Raw genomic sequence first — 21,476 nt, forward strand, 5'->3', positions numbered from 1 at the left:
GGTCACACGGTTCATCTAAAGGCAGCTTGGAATTTATTTTCTTATTCATAGTGGTTTTAAGAAAAGTCATTATTATTACTTCAAAATAAGAAATCAGAGGAAAAAAACTTGGAGGTTTTTGGGGAATCTTTGAGTGAATAGCTGAAGAAGTTTTAGATGTATCAATTACTTACATATATAAACATTTTGTCCTACTGTTTCTTAAAAAAAACCATTTTCAGGTAAGTTAAACACTTTACCTCTGAATCACATTCATATTATAAGGTTGTTTGATGAACACTTTCTCACAGATGGAGGGGAAAAACAATTTTCCAACTTTTCAAAATGGATTGAAAAGAGAAGTAGAGATTGACAATGTTAGGTTGTATTAGTTGAGAGCGGGTTCTGGAACCTGGCTGTTCAGTTAAAACCCTCCTCAGTCTCCCGTTAGGAGCTCTGAAACCTTAGGCATACTTTGCCAAACTTCAGTTTCTCCATTTGTAAGTTAGATATAACAATAAGAAAAGTGCGTGGCACAAGTTAATGCTTAGTAAACATTAGTGACTTTTCATTCTTCTTTATTTTATTTTTTTATTTTTAGATTTATTATTTACCATTATTATCATTTTTTATTTGTAATATGAGCCAGTAATTGTGTGGGCTAGGATTTTGAATAGAGATGAGCAGTAGACTTAAAGGTGAGGGTCTTAGGCTACAGAGACGATTTTAAATAAACGTCTGTTGCAAACGGGTTTTTATTTATTTATTTAAAAAAAATTTTTTTTAACGTGTATTTATTTTTGAGACAGAGAGAGACAGAGCATGAACGGGGGAGGGGCAGAGAGAGAGGTAGACACAGAATCAGAAGCAGGCTCCAGGCTCTGAGCCATCAGCCCAGAGCCCGACGCGGGGCTCGAACTCACGGACCGTGAGATTGTGACCTGAGTTGAAGTCGGACGCTTAACCGACTGAGCCACCCAGGCACCCCTGCAAACGTGTTTTTAAAAGAAGGATCTAAGATGGCCAACAGGCACATGAAAAGATGCTTAACATCGCTCCTTATCAGGGAAATACAAATCAAAACCACACTCAGATATTACCTCACGCCAGTCAGAGTGGCCAAAATGAACAAATCAGGAGACTATAGATGCTGGAGAGGATGTGGAGAAACGGGAACCCTCTTGCACTGTTGGTGGGAATGCAAACTGGTGCAGCCGCTCTGGAAAACAGTGTGGAGGTTCCTCAAAAAATTAAAAATAGACCTACCCTGTGACCCAGCAATAGCACTGCTAGGAATTTACCCAAGGGATACAGGGGCACTTGTACCCCAATGTTTATAGCAGCACTCTCAACAATAGCCAAATTGTGGAAAGAGCCTAAATGTCCATCAGCTGATGTGGATAAAGAAATTGTGGTTTATATACACAATGGAGTACTACGTGGCAATGAGAAAGAATGAAATATGGCCCTTTGTAGCAACGTGGATGGAACTGGAGAGTGTGATGCTAAGTGAAATGAGCCATACAGAGAAAGACAGATACCATATGTTTTCACTCTTATGTGGATCCTGAGAAACGTAACAGAAAACCATGGGGGAGGGGAAGGAAAAAAAAAAAAAAAGAGGTTAGAGTGGGAGAGAGAGCCAAAGTATAAGAGACTCTTCAAAACTGAGAACAAACTGAGGGTTGATGGGGGGTGGGAGGGAGGGGAGGGTAGGTGATGGGCATTGGAGAGGGCATCTTTTGGGATGAGCACTGGGTGTTATATGGAAACTAATTTGACAATAAATTTCATATAATAAAATAAAAGAAGGATATAAAAAATTGAATTGTTTTGGTAAGTATATTGCATTTTAACTTAAAATGTAAAAGAAATGTATCATTAATGTGAAGCCAAGCAGAAGATGATATTAGCAGCTTTAGTTAGGTGTGTGTTCAATTCAGAAAGATTGACCAAGCAGTGCCATTGGTCCGATTCTTCTCTATTTGATTTTGTAAAAGATTGGTAGGAACTAGGTTAGCAGGCATCTTCCTTGAGTGCTTTAGAATAAGAACATTTCTCAATCTGTCTGCATCCTGTTTCATTACATTTAATAGCTATAAGTGACCAGAAGCTAAAAAGATGCCTGGGTTCCAGGGCAACGTTCAGGATTGTTTAACTGTATTGGTCTTAGTTAGGTGACATCTTTGACATCTTTTGCTTATCAGTTTGCCAATTTTCAAAATACTTTTCCTTTCTAATGGACAATTCCGTGTGTATTCTCGTGTTTAAGTCTTGTAAGGATTTATAAGTAATTTGGCTCTCAGCTGTGTAAAATAAGGTTTTAAGCAACAGTAACTTCATATTTTATCTTTTAAACCTGTGTAATACAAAAACACTACATATTTAGAAGTAAATGTAAAATCTAATGTGTGGATGAGTGAGTGTTGTTCTTAAAAGATCATCTGTTTCGACTTGTATAACCAGAACAACAACAACAAAAAAACCTCACCTGTTGTCTTTTGGGTCACTTTTTATCTTATTATTAAGAAAAAAAAAAAAAAAGTATGTGAGCATTAGCATCAGTGCTCCAGTATTTTAACTTAAAGTGTAAAACAAGCCAGCAGTTGTTTTTCTTGATCCTTCTGTTGACATGTTCTTGGGGAAAGTGTCTAATTATTTGAGTAGTTTACCACAAGCTTATTAATTGGGAAAATTGAAGATAATAATACTGGCTACTTAGGAAACAATTGGCTGTCCTGCTGGTTTAGAGCCTCAGGCCCCTCTGTCTGGAGATAGCTTCTTACGTAAGGAACTCTTTCTGCATTCATGCCTTGCTTTACTAAGAAATTGGCCATGTCCATCTGCCATCTTCCACCAGTTCAGTTTTTCAGACTACATTTCTTCTTCCCAGTTTTCTTCCTCTCAGAAAACTCTAAAATGGAGCAAAGAAGATGCTTTTTGATCCTATGTATTTTTTTCAATTGTTTGATATTACTGGGAAACAGAAGAGAATTATGCTCTTTTCGGCCTACACCCTTACTCCTCCTCCACACCCAAAGTGGACGGCAGGGGGTATAGTACAAAAAGTTGACTATATCGGGTGCCTGCGTGGCTCAGTCGGTTGAGTGTCCGACTTTGGCTCAGGTCATGATCTCACAGTTTGTGAGTTTGAGCCCCGCGTTGGGCTCTGTGCTGACAGCTCAGAGCCTGGAGCCTGCTTCAGATTTTGTGTCTCCCTCTCTCTGCCCCTCCCCCACTCGCACTCTGTCTCTCAAAAGTGAATAAAAATTTTTAAAAAATTTGTTTTTAAATTTTTTTTTTCAACGTTTTTTATTTATTTTTGGACAGAGAGAGACAGAGCATGAACGGGGGAGGGGCAGAGAGAGAGGGAGACACAGAATCGGAAACAGGCTCCAGGCTCCGAGCCATCAGCCCAGAGCCTGACGCGGGGCTCGAACTCACGGACCGCGAGATCGTGACCTGGCTGAAGTCGGACGCTTAACCGACTGCGCCACCCAGGCGCCCCTAAAAAATTTGTTTTTAAAGTTGACTGTGTCTCAGAAATATGTAAAGTTGTTTGTTTACTTAAAAAACTTTTTTTTAACATTTAGTTATTTTTGAGAGAGAGCATGAGTGGGGGAGGGGCAGAGAGAGGGGAGACACAGATCCAAAGCGGGCTCCAGGCTCTGAGCTGTCAGCACAGAGCCCGATGCGGGGCTCGAACCCACAAACGGTGAGATCATGACCTGAGCTGAAGTCAGACACTCAACCGACTGAGCTACCCAGGTGTCCCTCTTTGTTTACTTTATATGAATGCTGTCTCCCCCCCACCCCCCTCCGTTGTGTAAAGATATTCTACTTTTTCTTAGATGTTCCCTTAGAAGAATTTTTAGCAATCAGTTTGATGGTTATTCCCAGGGAGCTAGTTATTCTTCTGGATTATTTAATAATTATTCTGTACCTGAATAAGGAAAATCTCCTTGGCTCACAGAGGTTTCTTTCCTGGTTAGACATACTCTTTGACCTGTCAGTCACCCCTTTTCCTTAATGTGGTTGTGGTTCAACATGTCTCAGAAATGGATTCTCTGTCCTAGTTTTTCTTACAGCAAACTCACCAGACTGGCTGGATTCCCTTTTGGTTAACCTCGACATCTTCCAGTATTTGAAGCCAAGTGTTAGCCTACTCAAATGAGTGGAGATGCTCACCATCTTACATTATCTTGCCCATTTTCAAGTCTCTCACTGAGTTCTCTGTGTCAGGTCTGAAAGTGGTGTCATGTAAGTGGTTAGGAGCTTGGCACTTGGAGGTTTCTTTGGAGCTGTGTACCTGCAGCAAGTTGCTTAACTCTGAGTCTTGTTTCCTCATTTGTAAAATGGGGATTGGACCCACATCCATCTGTTAGGATTAACAGACATCCCAAAATATCAATGATTTAAACACATTTTTCTTCTTTGTAAAGGAATTCTGAGATAAGAAGTCCAGGTCTAGTATGATGGTTCCATGGTCATTATCAACCATCTGCTATCATTAGTTCGTGGCTTCCATCCTCAGCATGATCCAGAATGACTTCTGCATTTATAGCCACCACGTCTGTATCCCAGGAAGCAAAATGGGGTCAATAGGGCAAGCCTAAAGGTTCACCTGACTTTGTAACCCTTTAGAAGACATTATCCAAAAGGTTTTTTTTGCTTACATTGCTTACGAGTTTTGCTTACATTCCATCGGTCAGAACTTTATAGCTTGTACACACCCAGCAGCAGCCACAGAACACTGGAAAATACAGCCTTTGTCTGGGTACAGTTGTCATCCTGAATCAGGACTTGATTACTAACAGAAAGAAAGAGTGGGTATTGGGGACATAAGCAGCAATCTTTGCATTATGTTTTAAAGGAGACAATGCACATAAAGTACTTAGAACTGTACCTTATACTTGGAATTTTATTTATTTGTGTTTATTCTTTACTTCGAATTTTAAATCCTCAACTGCTCTTCTACTGTCTTGAACCCCCAAAGACCAGTGTTTGATACATGCTCATTATTTAAAAGTTAAAAGGGATTAAAAGTAATTCTACTTTAAAATACTTTATTACATCCTTTAGTTAAATGGAAAGTCTCAGGGTGAGATTGGGAATGAGTTTACTTAATGCATAGCCTATGGTGTCGCTAAATATGTCAGTGTTAACTGCCAAAATTATTTTTTTTTAATTTTTTTAAATGTTTATTTATTATTGAGAGACAGAAAGAGACAGCATGATCAGGGGAGGGGCAGAGAGAGAGAGGGAGACACAGAATCTGAAGCAGGCTCCAGGCTCCGAGGTGTCAGCGCAGAGCCCAACGCGGGGCTTGAACTTACAAACTATGAGCCAAAGTCAGACACTTAACCGACTGAGCCACCCATGTGCCCCTTAACTGCCAAAATTAAAAAAATAAATAAATAAATAATTTTTTTTTTTTAATGTTTATTTTTGTGAGAGAGAAAGAGAGAAAGCGTGAGAAGGTGAGGGACAGAGAGAGAGGGAGACACAGAATCCAAAGCAGGCCCCAGGCTCTGAGATGTCAGCACAGAGCCTGATGTGGGGCTTTAACTCATGGACTGCAAGATCATGACCTGAACTGAAGTCGGACGCTTAACCAACTGAGCTACCCAGGTGCCCCTTAACTGCCAAATTTTTATATCAAGCTTTGTTAGTTTTCTACAAACTCATTATCTTGTGAGTTTTACAACATAAAAAATTTTTGTTCTAAAATAGTAAGAGACACAGTACCCCATTTTCTTGCCTCTTATAAGTATAATCTGCCTTATATCCAAATAATTTAAATTTGATAAGGTAGAAAGAAGAGGGGAGGGAAATATAGCTGCCAAACAAAATGGCATTTTAATAAAGCCTGCTTCCAGTTTTCAAGGTAGCTGTATATTTACATACTGAATCCCAATGTGTTCTTTTTGGGCTGCGTTGTAACAAGTAAAGGTGTATGTATCATAAGTGCAAGTGCCTGTGGTTGTATAATTTGATTTTGTTGTTTTAGCGATTAATCACCTATGACTTTTAGATTCTTTTGTTTTGTGTTTCTCTCCAGTAATCACCCAACGTTTACTAATAATTTATTCCTGCACGTAGCTATATATAATAGTCTTTCCTTTTTCTTTCTACATGGGTTTCTTTAAAAATATATATGGATAGAAAAAATATGCAACAGTCAAAACAGATATGAGATCATGGGTATCTGCATTCATACTTATTTTTAATGTTTTTTAAAAATGAATAGCAATTCAGCAAATGATCTATCTAAAGTAAATGCTAAATAGTCTCATTTTTTGGTAAAACCTCATTAAGTCACAGAAGGTTATTAAATTTAAATAACCACTGAGATTAAAGTTGGTACCGTTCAGTAATTCTTAAGAATCTTAAAAATTAGTTAATAAACATCTGTTATAACAAGACAAAATCAGTGGAGTGGAATTAAGAAGAAATCAGACTTGTTCAATTTTACACTAATGATGTAGAATATATGTCTAAACATCCTTGAAGATGTAAGCAGAATTACTTTTTGAAAAGTTGAGCCTGTCTTCAAAACGGAATTTTCCACAGTTAATGAGATCTTTAAAAAAAAAAAAAAAAAGAAAAGAAACCAAACTACTAAATGTTGCTTTTAAATGTACCTAAATACTCTGGAATCTTGGGTTTGGAAAAACTCGTTGTGCTATTAGGTTGACTGTTATATTTTATGCTAGGGAACAGTTTTTTTAAAGACCTACAATTATTTCACTCTTTCATATCCAATTCAGTATTTTTTCTAAAATAATTAGTGATTAAAATTAAACTAGAGTTTCCACATTTTATATACAAAATCCTTAACATTGCACATTTTTTTTGCATTGTTGGAAAATTTTAATTAAATGGAGGTCATTTATAGTAGCTTATGTGGTGCATATCAGTGATTTTTGTTTGATAGAAACTTTTACTCTTGTGCATTTTTTAAATATATATGGATGAGTGATTTATTATATAGTTGTCTGTATTTATTATTTTAAATGTTTATTTTGACACACACATACACACACACACACACACACACACACACACACACACACACACACACACGGTAGTGCAGGGGAGGGGCAGAGAGAGGGGGGGGAGCGAGAATCCCAAGCAGGCTCTGTGCTGTCCGTGCAGAGCCCTATGCAAGGCTCAAACTCATAAACCATGAGATAATGACCTGAGCTGAAACCAAGAGCTGAAACTCACAAACCATGAGATCATGACCTGAGCTGAAACTAACTGAGCCACCAGGCACCCCCTATTGTATATTTTGTTCAAGAAGTAGAAACATAGTCACCTTTTCATAAATTATTTTAGGTAAATTTAAAATTTCATCTTAGATATTTCCCTCTGCCTGGCACACCTCCCTTTATCACCACTCCCTTGGTGCTTGTTCACTGAAGCAAAATACTAGCTTAAGCAAAATATGGTTAGGAAGACCAGTCTGCTACAGAAGTAGCCATATATATTTCAAAGCTAAATACAAATAATTTCTAAGTTGCATGCTCTTTGGGATAGTCCATACTACACTTCTGCTTTGTTAGCAAGGATAATTATGATTCAGATGCTCTAATTTTAACCTTGACTGACATCATTGTAGTTTAAGACATTTAACCAGAATTTATTAGATGGGGGTATCTCTGGGGTTGTGTTATCACATATATTACTGCTGACTGGTTTTATACTGCTGATGAAACAGCTGCAATGATTATTTGGTTCTCGTAGATTTTGTACATGAAGGTAGAATATAAAAGTCCCAAGAAACTCGTATGTATTTTTAAACTAATACCAATGAAAACTATGTTTGCCTGTAGCAATTTAAAGTATATTCTTGTATCTTAAAAGCATTCATCAAAGTATTAGGCATTGCATTTGTTAAAAGTTCTGCATTCTGTTTATGTCTAAGTTGAAAGCCTAATAATTGTAAACGTACATTTTTGTGCATGTTATTCATGGTTGTGTCATGAAGATATCTTTACACTGGATAAGATAATAACCAGTGCTTATTGAAAGTCTATAGTGGGTGAGGCCCTTTACATGTAATTTAATTTAAGCCTTATAAAGGGTCTGTCAGCTAATCATTATCTCCATTTTGCTCTGAGGATATTGAAGTTCAGAGAAGTAAAGAATCTTGCTTACATTATGTAGGCAAGTTAGTGGAGGTTAATTGGATTTGAATCCAAGTCTGACTTCAGAGCTCATGTGCGCTATATTTTTTCTTCATAATATGTCAGTTCTGTGGACTGTACAGGTCATAAAAAGTTAATCTCCTTTTCCACAAACCTGATATGTGAAGATCCAGATTTGTCAATAGACAAATTTAGGCCATCCTTTATTGTTGTGAGATGATTCATCTCAAGTTCTTTAAATGACCCAACATGACATTAAAATTTTTATTTGCTTTCCCATTAGTTCAGTTTTTCACTCATTTTACAAGAACCTGCATTGTGAGATTTTTTATCAAGTGAGGCAAACCTGTATTTTGGTATTCTATGTTGAGCCCATACTTCAGGAATGCCTGTTGTATGCCAGGTTTTAAGTGTTAGAGATGTAAGTGGCCGGCAAAAGCACACACAGTTCCTGAGCTCTGAAGTTCATGTACCTGGCCGGTTTTGAATCCGGCCTTTGATTCAGGTTTTGAATCCTCTTTTACCTCTTAATAACTATATGGTTGTGAAAGAAGGATAGTACCTTCCTCAACGTCATTGTGAGGATTAATTAAGATAATGCATGTTCATAGTGCAGTATCAGGCATGTAATAAAACAGTAAGGGTTATCTTTTATTATCTTTAAAATAGAATTGAACTGTAATTAATTTTCTTTAAAAAATAACAAGTTTCATTAGTATCATTACCTTCAGTCTGAGTTGGTAGTCATCTTTCATCATTTGAAAAGTCTCATTAAGTGTTTCATTTGCTCTGCACACAGCCATATACATTTTAGAAGTATAGTACACTATAAGCTGTGTTTTTATTTTTCATATTTTAAGGACAGTACTAGAAGCATCGTGTGGGTTAATTCCAAATATGGGACTATCTATGTTTGGCTTGCAGCAAGTATAGTAACCTATTTTTTTTTATTACCTGTCTTCTGAAAAAGAAGATAAAGCGTCACTTTGTGACTTACTCTGTGGAGCAGTGAGAAAAACAAGAATTTTTTTGTGAAAAATTTGAGGAAGAAATTCTTCATTGACTGCAAACAAAAATATGATATCACCCTGACTTATGATTGGCATTTTGTATGATTTCTTTAGTTTTTTTTAATGGGAGGCATTTCTAAATATTTTAAGAAATGGTGAAATTGAAAATGATACTACAACACATTATTTATGCACTTGATGTATAAACCCAAGTGCAACTGGCTGAATTTAAAAAGCTACACTTCTAAAAAGTTACACAAGAATAATCAATCTGGTCAAATATCCTTCCAGATTATTAAATTGTTTTACAATATTATGGTTTATCAAAAGTTTGAGGATGAGTTAAATGCATCCAGATACAATTTTTTTAGAGACATTTATCAAAATGATTAATAGATTTCTTTAAGTACTGGTTTCCATCACTAATGATTTGTTGTAACAGTTAAATTCTCTTTTTGTGAATTAATGCAAAAACTTATAATACTTCTAAGGAGATTTGTTCAGTGATATCTCCTGTAATAAGATATGTCAAGACTATATTCATTATCTGTAATGAAATCTTGTTAGAGAAAATCTTGCTTTGACATTAAATCACTATCATTTTTTTCATTACCAAAGTCCAAATGCCAAGGGAAAAAGTCAACTCATAAGCTGGAGACGCATGTAAACAGTTCAATTATAGTAACAGCTAAAATAGATTTTACTGTATTTTTCTGTTTTCATAGTTCCTTTAACTGTTAATTAAGCCATGTTAAAGTATGTAAGAGATAATTTGATGTTTTATTAGAAACATCTTTTTTCTTGTTATATATAAAAGAAGATTGTGTGGTTGATATGGAGTTTTGAGGGGGTTTTTTATGTGCATTTTTTAAAGGACTTTTTTGTATGATAGATTTTAAAGTATTTCCCTTAGTATGTACAGCCAACTTTTGCATTACCTTTGATTTTATAACTGGAAATCAGAGTTCTAAGAATGAATTAGCTTTGCTGCTAATTCCAAGTTTTTATGTTTAAGCAAACTTTTGGCATTTATGTTAATTTATGTAACCTCAGTCAAGGTTTTCAGAAACTTTAGTTGAATTTTATTAAAATTAAGATTTAGTTACCTGTTTTAATGGTTAAATTTGTTTAATAATGGTTAAATTTTAAAGGAGCAAATTTAAGATCTAATTTGTTCTTAGAAGCCAAAGGAAACTTAATTTAAAAAAATAACTTCAGCATGAGGTTAAAGAAATTAACACAATTCAGTGAATCTGAGATTTAGCATCAAAATAGGTACTGAAATGAATAAAATTCTTTCATAAGAATAATGTCTAGTGATGCTCATTTAATATTTTTGAGCTTGAAGAATGAATAGACAGGGTGGTTCTGAAAATGAACTCCTGTATTATTTTGATACCACATATTCTGTTGAGGCTAAGTTATGCAGGTTGTGTTGGAACCCAGCCTGCAAAGAAATGAATTTGCTGATTTTTGTCACTTGGAAGACCAGCCAGGGTTACTGTAGCCTGCCAGTTGACTACATCAAAAGGTAATGTTGTGTGAAATCATCAAGTGGTACACTTTGTTTTGAAAGTGACACATATAACTTTTTATTATAATTATTAATACAAACAAAGAAACTAATAGTGCTTTTATTTGTTTTTTTATTGTCACCAAGCAGTTTTCTAGGAATGTTCAGCAATATGTCAATTCAGCTGTAATTCTAGTATAAAATACAGGAACTATGAATAAGCTTTTAGTGCCTGCCGTTAAAATTAAGTCAGTAGCTTTAATACCTTCTTACAGTTACATTTGGTTTCACTGTAGCTCTGTTTTAGTACATCTGCACATCTCTTTTTCTCTCAATGTTTAATTTTACCAGTTCAGTTTCTTTGTAGATTGGTAGAAAGGATTTTAAATCTTACAGCCCCTTAAAATATTGTATTATCATTTACTTAAATGAATGATAGATAATGTACATGCTTGTTCATTGTGCAAGTACCAAAGACATTCTGATTGAAAGACAGTTTACGGAGAAATAAACAAATAGCAAAAGCATTCAGTCTTTATTTATAATATATAGAACATCACTGTTTTCGTTTTAAGTATAAGAGTCTGATCAGCAGGAACACCCTTGAGAAGGACATCTTTAGCGATAGAATTTACATACCGTTAGCTCACAGTAATTGATTAGCAGCAGGGCTCTGAGTACAGAGCTGACTGGGCACACGTTATTTGGGATGCCTTTGATGCCGTGGTTTTCCGAAGCTTGCTGGCTGCATGCTTGTTGCCTTTGTTCGTGACACAGGTAATTACTTGATAAAATGAAGTGCATCGCTGTGAACAATTGACCCTTTGGAACAATCCAGGCTGGTCAGCAGTCTAAAGCCACACTTTAAAGCCATCATTATAGCTTCAAACTTAAGAGTTTCCAGGGTACAGACAAAGGTGTTGTCTTCCTTTAGTACAAGTCGAGTGCCATTTTCAGATTTTATGAAGTATTTAAATTGAATGATGTTTGATGATATTGAAAACTCCTCTGGAAATCCATCCAGCCTGCTTTTGGACACCAGAACAATGCGAGATTTTATTTTTGATATGAAATCAGGAGCATTACAGAAAATTCTCAGTCCCTGTGAGCGATCATGGTTATCTGTTATTTCCAAGAAAGTAGTCTCTCTGGGTGTTAGCTGTTCTTTTTCCCACCTGGCTTTCACTTCCTCCGCCAGTCCCTTGAGCTGAAAGAATTCTGCTTCTTGTGCAAGAAGTTGATTTTCTCGAAAGCCTTCGGGCAGTAGAAGTTCTCCATTTCGTAGGAAGTTCAGGACATGCCTGAAGAGGAGTCCATCCCTGTCTATGAAATAATGCCCATCAGCATCAAACGGGCAGAGGATTTTTCCATTTACTATACCTTCAAGGAAAGTGTCTGGGTACTTGGTGAGTGTTTGTTTTTGAGTAATGTATAAATATCCACCAACGTTGAGGGTCATCAGTGTGGATTTGCAGTTCTTTCCTTGGTCAGCGTCTTCCAAGCTGTTGTGTTTCCCTTCATACTCCTTTTCTTTTTCTCTTCTGTTTATTTTACGCTCCATTTTTGAAAATGCTATTTCAGCCTGTTCTTCTTGGCTCTGAGATTTTTAAAAAAGAAACACTACCCCACAAGCACGCCTTTATTCAGCCCCAGCCTGGTGATGGAATGGAAATGCTGGCAGCGCCGCCTGCTCTGTCAGCTCGGTTTTGCAGTAGGTGGCGCATCAGCTATGCGTGCGGGAGATTTCTGGAGTAAGAAGACAGGGGAAAAAAAGATAATTTGCATTTAACTGTATCAGGGAAGGAATTTGTTGTTTAAGATTTTCATGTGTGTTCTTTGAAGTAATAAAAGTTCCTCAAGTTACTCAGTAAATTGAATTTCCTCTTAGCAGTTAAGCAGTTACAAATATTTAATTCTCCAGCCAAGTTGAGTATGTTTCCGTTTCTAAATGTCTTTTAAGTTATTGCTCACACAGGCAAGCTTAATATTGAATAATATTTTTAGTTTTGGAAAATAATGCATATTGGATCTGTGTCATTTTTTAAAGCAAATCATAAACAGGAAACCAAAAGAGAAGGGAAGGAGGTGTATAGAATCTTTTCTCCTGTAAAACACACGTTTCACAGTGGTGAAGTCATTTTTAAAGACCCAAATGAGAACATTTAAACCTGTTGTTTATGACGTGGCACTTGAATTTAGTTCGATTTGCACGTGATTGTGATTTAGAGATCTTTAGCACGAGAGAAGAAATTTTCTTAATGCTCTTAATGCTTAACGAAAGGTTCTATTATTTTATTTTATTTGGGTTTATTTGTTTGTTTTACCCTAAGGTAAAGCGTCAAACGTACAGGCTTTCAGTAGTCGTTTACCTATCTTTTTGGTTAAGATTTCCTATGAAAAATTCATAAGCTTGTTTTATCTCAAACCCGCTCCATGTGGAACAAAGACTTGGGCTGCTGTAGAAAATACTATAACTGTGTGTGTGTGTGTGCATGTTCACATACCCACGTGCACATGTTTCGGAAAATAAAAGATTCAGAATACCTGCTATAAAATAGTGCCATGGTAAATTTCACTGTTTTTTTAATGGTTCCCCCCCCCCCCCCCCCAGTGTACACAAAAGGCAAAAGGGCCAAAGACAACTTTTTATTTTATTTTTTGGTAACTTGGGAACTGGAACAGTGTTGAGTCTGGTGTCCCCTCCACCCCCACCCCTTTTTTCTTCTTCCCCTCTAACTTGCCTTCCAAGGCATTTTAGAGATCTGAGCTTTCATTTCTAGAGTTTAAAGGCCCAGGGGTAAGAAATGTGAACATTGTCCCCAGTACACTATTACTTGACTGGTCTATCTGCTAAATTATTCTGAGGAGCACATTATTCTCAGAATTAAATTAGATTTAGATTTAATATTGAATTGATTTATATTTCTATTACATTAAAGGCATTTTTTAATTATTCAACTTATGTTGGCGGAAACATTGGAGCAGAGTCTTCTAAAAATGCTTACCTTGTATTTTCTCTAAGCAATGTTAGATTTTCTTCAGATATAAAAAATTATATCTTTAATTATAGCAGATAACATGTATTAATACTTAGATTATCAAAAGTCCATTGAAATTAAACTAGAAATCTAATGCATAACATTTTTAGAGCTGAGTTTTTGCTTAGAGACCATAAAATTCAACCTCCTCATTTTACCAAAAATAAAATTACATTCTGGGGAATTTTTTTAAATGTTTGTTTATTTTTGAGAGAGAGAGAGAGAGAGAGAGAGAGAGAGAGAGAGAGAGAGAACGAGTGGGGGAGGGGCAGATAGAGAGGGAGACACTTTAAAGAGGCTGTAGGCTGTGAGCTGTCAGCGCAATGCCCAACGCAGGGCTCGAACCCACGAACCACGATATCATGACCTGAGCCAAAGTTGGACGCTTAACCGACTGAGCCACCCACGCGCCCCTAGGGAGCTTTTAACAGTGTTTTACCTAGAACTTTACAGCTTGTTAATAAGCCAACACTTGAACTAAAGCTTCCTCTTAGTCCTGTATCATTTAAGAAGAGTTTACTCTTATATTCTAACAATTTCATGTGTGTGTTGATTTTGTTGTTTTAGAATCAAGTCTTGTCTATGGATCTGACTTTTTAAGAAATATAGAGGTGCCTGGGTGGCTGAGTCAGTTAAGCATCTGGTCATGATCTTTCGGTCTGTGGGTTTGAGCCCCTCATTGGGCTCTGTGCTGAGAGCTTAGAACCCGGAGCCTGCTTCACCTTCTGTGTCTCCCTTTCTGTCCGTCCCTCCCCCACTTGTGCTTGCTCACTGGCTCTCGCTTGCTCGCTCTCTCTCAAACATTAAAAAAATTTAAAAAATATATTTAATAGATTTTTTTAGCACAACTTTGGAAATGTATTCATGGGATTCATATGTTTGTAGTCACTGTATGCTAGTAGCACCATGTAATAAGCAGAATCCGCAAAGACGTGATAATTTCGTTGCTGGGTCTGGTCCTCTTTAAACGAACTTTATGGGACATCAGAAGCAGCAGAACAGAACTGTAGTGTAGTGATGGAACCTGGGTTTTGTATGATTAAATGGAGTGACGTAGGAGATGATCACGTAATCCTAGGCCTTCTTCCCTACAGCCTGTTTGGCCCATTTGTAGATGCTTTCATGGGGGAAATGACGCCCGTGCTGCTAGAAGGTGGGCTTCCTCAGGATGGGAAGGTGAGGCAGGGCTGCCTCTTCAGCCAGAGCACCGGGCCCCGTTACACTTGCCAACTCACTTCTGTTTCTGCTGCCTGGGTTTTAAGACTATTTGTGTTCTTTGTTTCTGCTGGCTTGCCTTGACAGACTCTGAACCCACCCCAATATGTGCCTCTGACCCTCGGTCGCTTTTTTTTCACTCTTGACTTCACACCAGCGTTCTTGGCTTCTGCACACCTGCCGTGCATGATTTGCTTGCCACCCGTGGCCTGGCAACAATAGTGTGACGGAAGCTTTGTCTTTGTGCCTGACTAGAAGTTGATATGAATCCATAGCACTTTTCTTTTGTGTCCTGCTGCCCCCAACTTGCAGTCTTGAAAAAGAAAAATGGCTCCCGGTAGGCCTCACTTTATCCCCATTACACCACATTATCCCCTTTGAGGTAACATGATTGCATTTTACAGACGTTGCAGGGGGTTGTAGATCATTGCTGCCTGTTGTGGCACACCTGCCCCTTACGAGACAGCCAGGTTGTTTTCTTCTTTCTGTTCTATTCTAAGTTTGTATTTGCCTGCTTGGGTGGGTGGAAGGTGGGGAAAGCTTGTCCTGGATAGTGTCAGTCAGGTCCACACAACCCTAAAACTATAAAAGTGGTGCTTCGTATGCCAAGAAAAATATGGTGTGATTCTATTTCTCCACCTCACTGCAGATATAAACTGCAGTTCAACAATTTCAGCAAAAAGCTTAACCCACATGTCAAAGATTAGCTTACTTAGATCCACTTGATCACTAGATTTGAGGATTTCATCTTCTTTGCAGACAGAATGATTTTTTTAAGGTAGGGGCCCTGTTTTCTACTCATTACCCTAGACCTTTATTAGAGTTAGATCACCTCTGTCTTAGACATCTGTACTCACACATATAAAAGAGCCCTTTAGCCAACTTTTAGGATTTAATTTTTTTTTAACATTTATTTATTTTTGAGACAGAGAGAGACAGAGCACGAATGGGGGAGGGTCAGAGAGAGGGAGACACAGAATCTGAAACAGGCTCCAGGCTCTGAGCTGTCAGCACAGAGCCCGACGCGGGGCTCAAACTCACGAACCGCGAGATCGTGACCTGAGCTGAAGTCGGCCACTTAACCTACTGAGCCACCCAGGCGCCCCAACTTTTAGGATTTAGACAGTGCCATGTTAGGTTCTTGGTATAGGTATATCCATTAGTTAGGCCCAGTGCCTAATCAAATTCTAGCAAAACCTCCCACTAATATGATGATGCTAATCTTCCAGTATCTGCATAAGGCAGAACTTCTTCCAGGCCAGTGGGAGGAGTTCCCATCTTATCTACTAGTTCCTGAGGGAAAATGAGGTCATTGTCGTCGCCATGATTGACACGGGATGTCATCATAATATATGCTTGCTCTATTTATGTGCCATGGAAGGAAGTAGAACCTCACCAAGAAGGTATCTCTTTTGGTTGGAAGATACAAGATTTGATAATTCCCCCAAACTGACCATATCACTCTGTGAAATTCAAACACTCCTTTTCAAGGAAAAAGGTTGGTTTTAGGAGCTGCCTTTAAAATAAGAAAGAACACTGCTTCTGTCTCCACCTATACCAGATCTTTTTGGTTGTTTTTACCTCCATGTTTTCTGCCTGTCTTTACAAAAACAAAACAAAAAATAAGACAAAGATGAGTTCCCATTACCTTAGAAAGAAGGTAAAAGCAACTGTCGATTTTTACTTGAATCTGGCACTCTGTCTTAGCTCCGGACTTGCCACATTTTTTCAAGCTTCTTGATCTGTTTTCCTCACTTGAATTTGATGCCCACCTACCTGACTCCATAATGATAGCTTTATCTGTTCATTTTCTCAAATCTGGCTAACCCTTGGCCATCTTACTTTTATGTCCTCTGATGTCTCTGCTTTGAACCGTGTCTTTTGCAAGCTAAGTTTTCTCTCTCTTTTTTAAGTTTAATTATTTATTTTTGAGAGAGAGAAAGAGAGAGGGTGCATGTGAACAGGGATGGGGCAGAGAGAAAGGGAGTAAGAGAATCCCAAGCAGGCTCTGCACTGTCAGCATGGAGCACAATGTGGGGCTCGAATTCACAAACTGTGAGATTATGACCTGGGCCGAAATCAATCGGATGTTTAACTGACTGAGCCACCCAGGTGCCCCAAGTTTCTCTTTTTTAATGTGTGGTTTATCTCTTCTTTGTAGCCTCCTGTTAATAGCATTTAATGTGAGAAGCATTCGTTTTGCTATTCAGCTATGACTAATTTACTCTAGCCTCTGTGTTAAAAAATAAAAATAGGGGTGCTGTGTGGTTCAGTCAGTTAAGCATCTGACTCTTGATTTCAGCTCAGGTCGTGATCTCAGGGTGGTGATATTGAGCCCTGCATGGGGCTCCATCCTAAGCGTGGAACCTGCTTGGGATTCTTTCCCTCTTTCTCTGCCCCTCCCCAGCTCTCTTGGGTGTATGCTTGCTCTCTCAAAAAAAAAATAAAAATAAATTACACAATGTAACGTATTAATATAAGAATCAAGTATTTTTCCATGTTAATCTAATTATGTTTGAATGTCAAACCTTTAGTTTTGACGTATAAAATTCATCTGGATTAAATGTTGTCTGGTACTGGGATTGTACTAACACAAATACTGCCCCAGCTACCTTATGCTGCTGATTGGCCACAGTATCTAACCAACTATGTAGAATGCTTGAGTCCTAGGACTCACTGGATATATCCTCTGGCAGGAAGGTGATGTGGATGGGTACTTCCAGTCAGGTGAATGTGTTTGAGAATGTTTTGCAGTGTTGAACTGAGTCTTCAGAGAAGCCCAGGAATCTTTGCTATATTGGCAAACTTAAGGCTTATTTGAGGAGTGTAGAAAAGAATAAAGCACTGTGTATTAAAAGGAGCACAAATAAAAATGACAGATTAAATGAGAACTTCAAGCAAAATTCCATTCCACATTCTTTGCTTTTCATTAATTATACAGTTGACTATGAAAACAATTTACAAATCATATTAATTCATATTTTAAATATACTTTGGGAGATGAGTGCTTCAGGGAAAGCAGTGTTTTATAATTCTGTGAGAAGTCATTTATGTTTTTTAAAATGAATTTTCTCTTTTTTGAATTGTAGCCTATGCATTATTATTCACTGGAAAATTCTATTGTAACCAGATGAGCAAAGCACTTTCATGAGCCATCAAATGAACATTGAAATTATATTATTATATAGAACTCATTTTTATAGTGCTATTTGGCAAAATGGAATTTTGCCTTCTCTTTGGGAAGAAGATATTTTTAAAATGTTAATAACCATTATGTACAATCTCAAAATGAGGGACATGACTTTGAAAACTTGTAAAGGTAATATTATTATGAAATCAGTGATGAAAAAAATCTTTGCTCTTAAGTACTGTCCCCCACCACTGGTCCTTCTGTCATCCTCTTTTCTTTAGATCCTCTTGTGTCCTTCCTTAGTGGTGACATGGTGTGGAGGAAAGAGAAGGGAGCCTGAACAGCAGGACAGGATATATGATGGTTCATAGGAGCAAATGCTGTTTCTTAGTATATTGATTGTAAATTAGGGACGGAGGACTCTTTCATGTTGCACATTTTTCACATTAAACAGTTCTGAAGTCAGGGTATGTCTTAAAATCATGGTAGTGTTTTGTCTTAGTGGCTTATAAGATGATGTATGTTATAGTTGATGCTGTCTCAGATTTGATGAAATATTTGAGCAGTTCTGTGAGCTGCTACCTTCATACCACCAGAAAATAAAATTAACAGATATAGGGAGAGGAAGAAAGGGAGCCTGGGATGAGGAGCCATATTCAGCAGTTTTAAGCTCTGGCTACTGCATATTAGAATGATCTATTGAAGTTATAAAGATACCACCATCTCTTGCCCCCATAAGCCACTTAGAGTAGAATTTCTGGCTTTGGGCCCAGTAGTTTTTGTTGTTTTTGTTGTTGTTTTTTTAATTAAAAAAAATTTTTTTTGTTTATTTTTGACAGAGAGGGAGAGACAGAACATGAGTGGGGAGGGGCAAGAGAGAGAGGGAGATACAGAAACCCAAGCAGGCTCCAGGCTCTGAGCCGTCAGCACAGAGCCCAACGCGGGGCTTGAACTCACAGAGTGTGAGATCATGACCTGAGCCAAAGTCGGACGCTTAACTGACTGAGCCACCCAGGCGCCCCTGGGCCCAGTAGTTTTTAAAAAGCTCCCCAGGTGATTATTCTAATGATCAAGCAGAATTGAAAACCCACCATATGAAGGTAATTCGTGAGTTCAGGAAAGGGAACTTATCTCAGAGGAGTTCTTAATGATGGGGACATAACTTCTGCCCTGTAGTTGTGGAGATAACTTTGTTAAATTATCTTGAAAATCATAAAGAACTAGTGTATGGCATCCACCGCTGTTACCAATTAAACATGGTGAAGAGAACAGGAGGTACTGAAGATGAAGTTAATGAAATACTTGAATCCTATTGACTTGATTTGAAAATAGGTGCCGTTGGATTGTCTATAAGTATTTCATTAATATTGTATCCCTCAACCCTGTTGCAGTCTTTCTATGTGCAGTGGTCTGTATTTTTCTTCCTTGGTATCACTCATCCTATCAAGCACCGTGTTTGGCACTATTTAATAATACTATAGCATTGTAGTGAAAGTCTGTTCTCTAGGAGACTTAATCTTTCCTGGAAGGATTTGTTTTTTGTTTTAATTCATTTAATTACCTTTGCTATTGTTTTTTTTTTTAATGTTTATTTATTTATTTATTAGTGTTTATTTTTGAGAGAGAGAGAGAGAGAGAGAGACAGAGTGCCAGCAGGGGAGGGGCCGAGAGAGAGGGAGACACAGAATCTGAAGCAGGCTCCACGCTCCAAGCTGTCAGCACGGAGCCCGATGCAGGGGTTGAACTCACAAACCACGAGATCATGACCTGAGCCAAAGTCGGACGCTTAACCAGCTGAGCGACCCAGGTGCCCTGCTTTTCCTATTGTTTTTAAGTCATTTCTAATTTCAAGTGCAGCAGCCAAAGCTGCATTGCACCCTTTGATGAAGGTCTAACTAAAACAAACGATTATATTATTAGGATTTTCCTGCCTTATTTCATTTATTGTTAAACATAGCATTACTTTATGTTTTTTATAAAGCTGTGTTTTATTTCTGGGTTTTATCCAGCCTCTTATTCTTGAAAGCAGCTTTGAGGTTAGAAATTATGTCTGTTTACAAGTCAAAACATCGTGCCCACATCTGTATTCAAGAGGTTTTTATATTGGCTAATTACATTCATGATGTAACAAGCATAAAAGAGACTGTAGTCTGAAGTATAGGAGGAATAATAACTTGTGGACTTCATTTGTAAACATTAAAACATACAAATATTTGTTTTTAAAAAGCTCATTCACTAAGTTACTTCTTTGATCTAAAGTCTGTTATGGCTTTTGTCGACTGATAGAACAATCCAGATTCCTTTGTGCCTTTAGGCCTCCATCTTTGATTTTGTACTTTAGCTAGCTACTTTTCTTTGTACTCCTGGGCAACCATTCTTGTCATTCACAGATGCTTTTGGATCATCATTACAGTGTCCTTTTTTTTTTTCTTTAAAGTTTATTTATTTTGAGAGATAGTGTGGGAGAGGGGCAGAGAGTCGGGGGGAGAGAGAGAGAGAGAAAATCCCAAGCTGACGTGGGGCTCGAACTCACGAACTGTGAGATCATGACCTGAGCCAAAATCTAGAGGCAGATGCTTAACCAACTGAGCCACCCAGGTGCCCCTCAATTTCCCTTTTATAGGAATGTATATACAGCGTTCTTTCTCACAGTCCATAGGTGAACAGTTGAAGAGCAGTGCTATGCATCAGGAGGTTGAGATGTTTTCTAAATCTTTGGTCTAGTCCTCAAAATCTTGTTTCAGTATTTGTTTAAAATTGGGAATTTCCAGTGCATTAGGTGTATTTCTAATTTGAATATTATATGAAAACATATTACATAAATAGATAACTTTGGGGAATATTTATATTACTGCTCCTTTGTTACTTTTGAGGTAAATAATCAAATGCTAACTCTGTAGGTTTACCGAAATCTGAACGTGATCTTTCATTCCTAAAATTTTTGAAGGTTAGAGATCAGAACATCCGTTGCCAAATTTGAATAGAATAAGGATCACTTTCTTAATAATATAGAGATTGCAAGTTTGTGTAACTGGTTTGTTAAGATACCAAGTAGTTTATATTGATTTGCCTTACCCTGTGAACCACAGGCAAAAAACTTCCATGAAAAGATTTTAAATGAGAAGAATGGAAATTAATAGGAATATTAAAAATGGTTTACCTTTTAAATTCACCGGCTCTGTGAAAATATTTTTTCTTCAGTCCTCTTCTGATGATAGAGACAGATGTGATATAAATAAGAATCAGGAAAATAGCTTCAGAAGTCACAGGAACAGTTCAAAATCTTGGTTCTGGCTCACTTACCTGTGTTTTAACTGGAATTGGAAGTGCTCTTAAAGGCCTCCACACTGAAGTGGATCTGGAGTGGCCTTGTGGAAATGAATGCCTATAACTTCCTGATGCCTAGCATCTTCCTAATATACCTGGTATCATTAATTA

General features: G+C 37.5%; 2 protein-coding genes across 5 annotated transcripts in view; one reads left to right on the top strand and one right to left on the bottom strand.

The window, feature by feature from the left end:
* GTF2F2 (general transcription factor IIF subunit 2) overlaps nucleotides 1-21,476 on the top strand; it is a 155,496-nt gene that overhangs the window by 57,513 nt on the left and 76,507 nt on the right. The window lies entirely within an intron of this gene.
* On the bottom strand, nucleotides 11,172-21,431 carry KCTD4 (potassium channel tetramerization domain containing 4). Of its 3 annotated transcripts, XM_058684880.1 has the most exons (3): nucleotides 21,342-21,427; nucleotides 21,199-21,246; nucleotides 11,172-12,401 (listed from the first exon to the last, which is right to left on the bottom strand). In XM_058684880.1, exon 3 carries the CDS (start codon nucleotides 12,214-12,216, stop codon nucleotides 11,437-11,439), a length of 780 nt encoding a protein of 259 aa, XP_058540863.1. In that variant the 5' UTR covers nucleotides 12,217-12,401; nucleotides 21,199-21,246; nucleotides 21,342-21,427; the 3' UTR covers nucleotides 11,172-11,436. The 3 variants fall into 3 exon arrangements, with proteins under 3 accessions (XP_058540863.1, XP_058540868.1, XP_058540859.1); XM_058684885.1 differs by lacking the exon at nucleotides 21,199-21,246 and having other exon boundaries at nucleotides 21,342-21,431; XM_058684876.1 differs by having other exon boundaries at nucleotides 21,199-21,419.

The sequence above is a fragment of the Neofelis nebulosa genome, chromosome 1, assembly GCF_028018385.1.
Source record: "Neofelis nebulosa isolate mNeoNeb1 chromosome 1, mNeoNeb1.pri, whole genome shotgun sequence".
In the NCBI taxonomy this organism is placed as follows: Eukaryota; Metazoa; Chordata; class Mammalia; order Carnivora; family Felidae; genus Neofelis; species Neofelis nebulosa.

Excerpts from the sequence above, each read along its gene's own strand:
- KCTD4 (XM_058684885.1), bottom strand. The coding sequence starts at position 12,216 with ATGGAGCGTAAAATAAACAGAAGAGAAAAAGAAAAGGAGTATGAAGGG.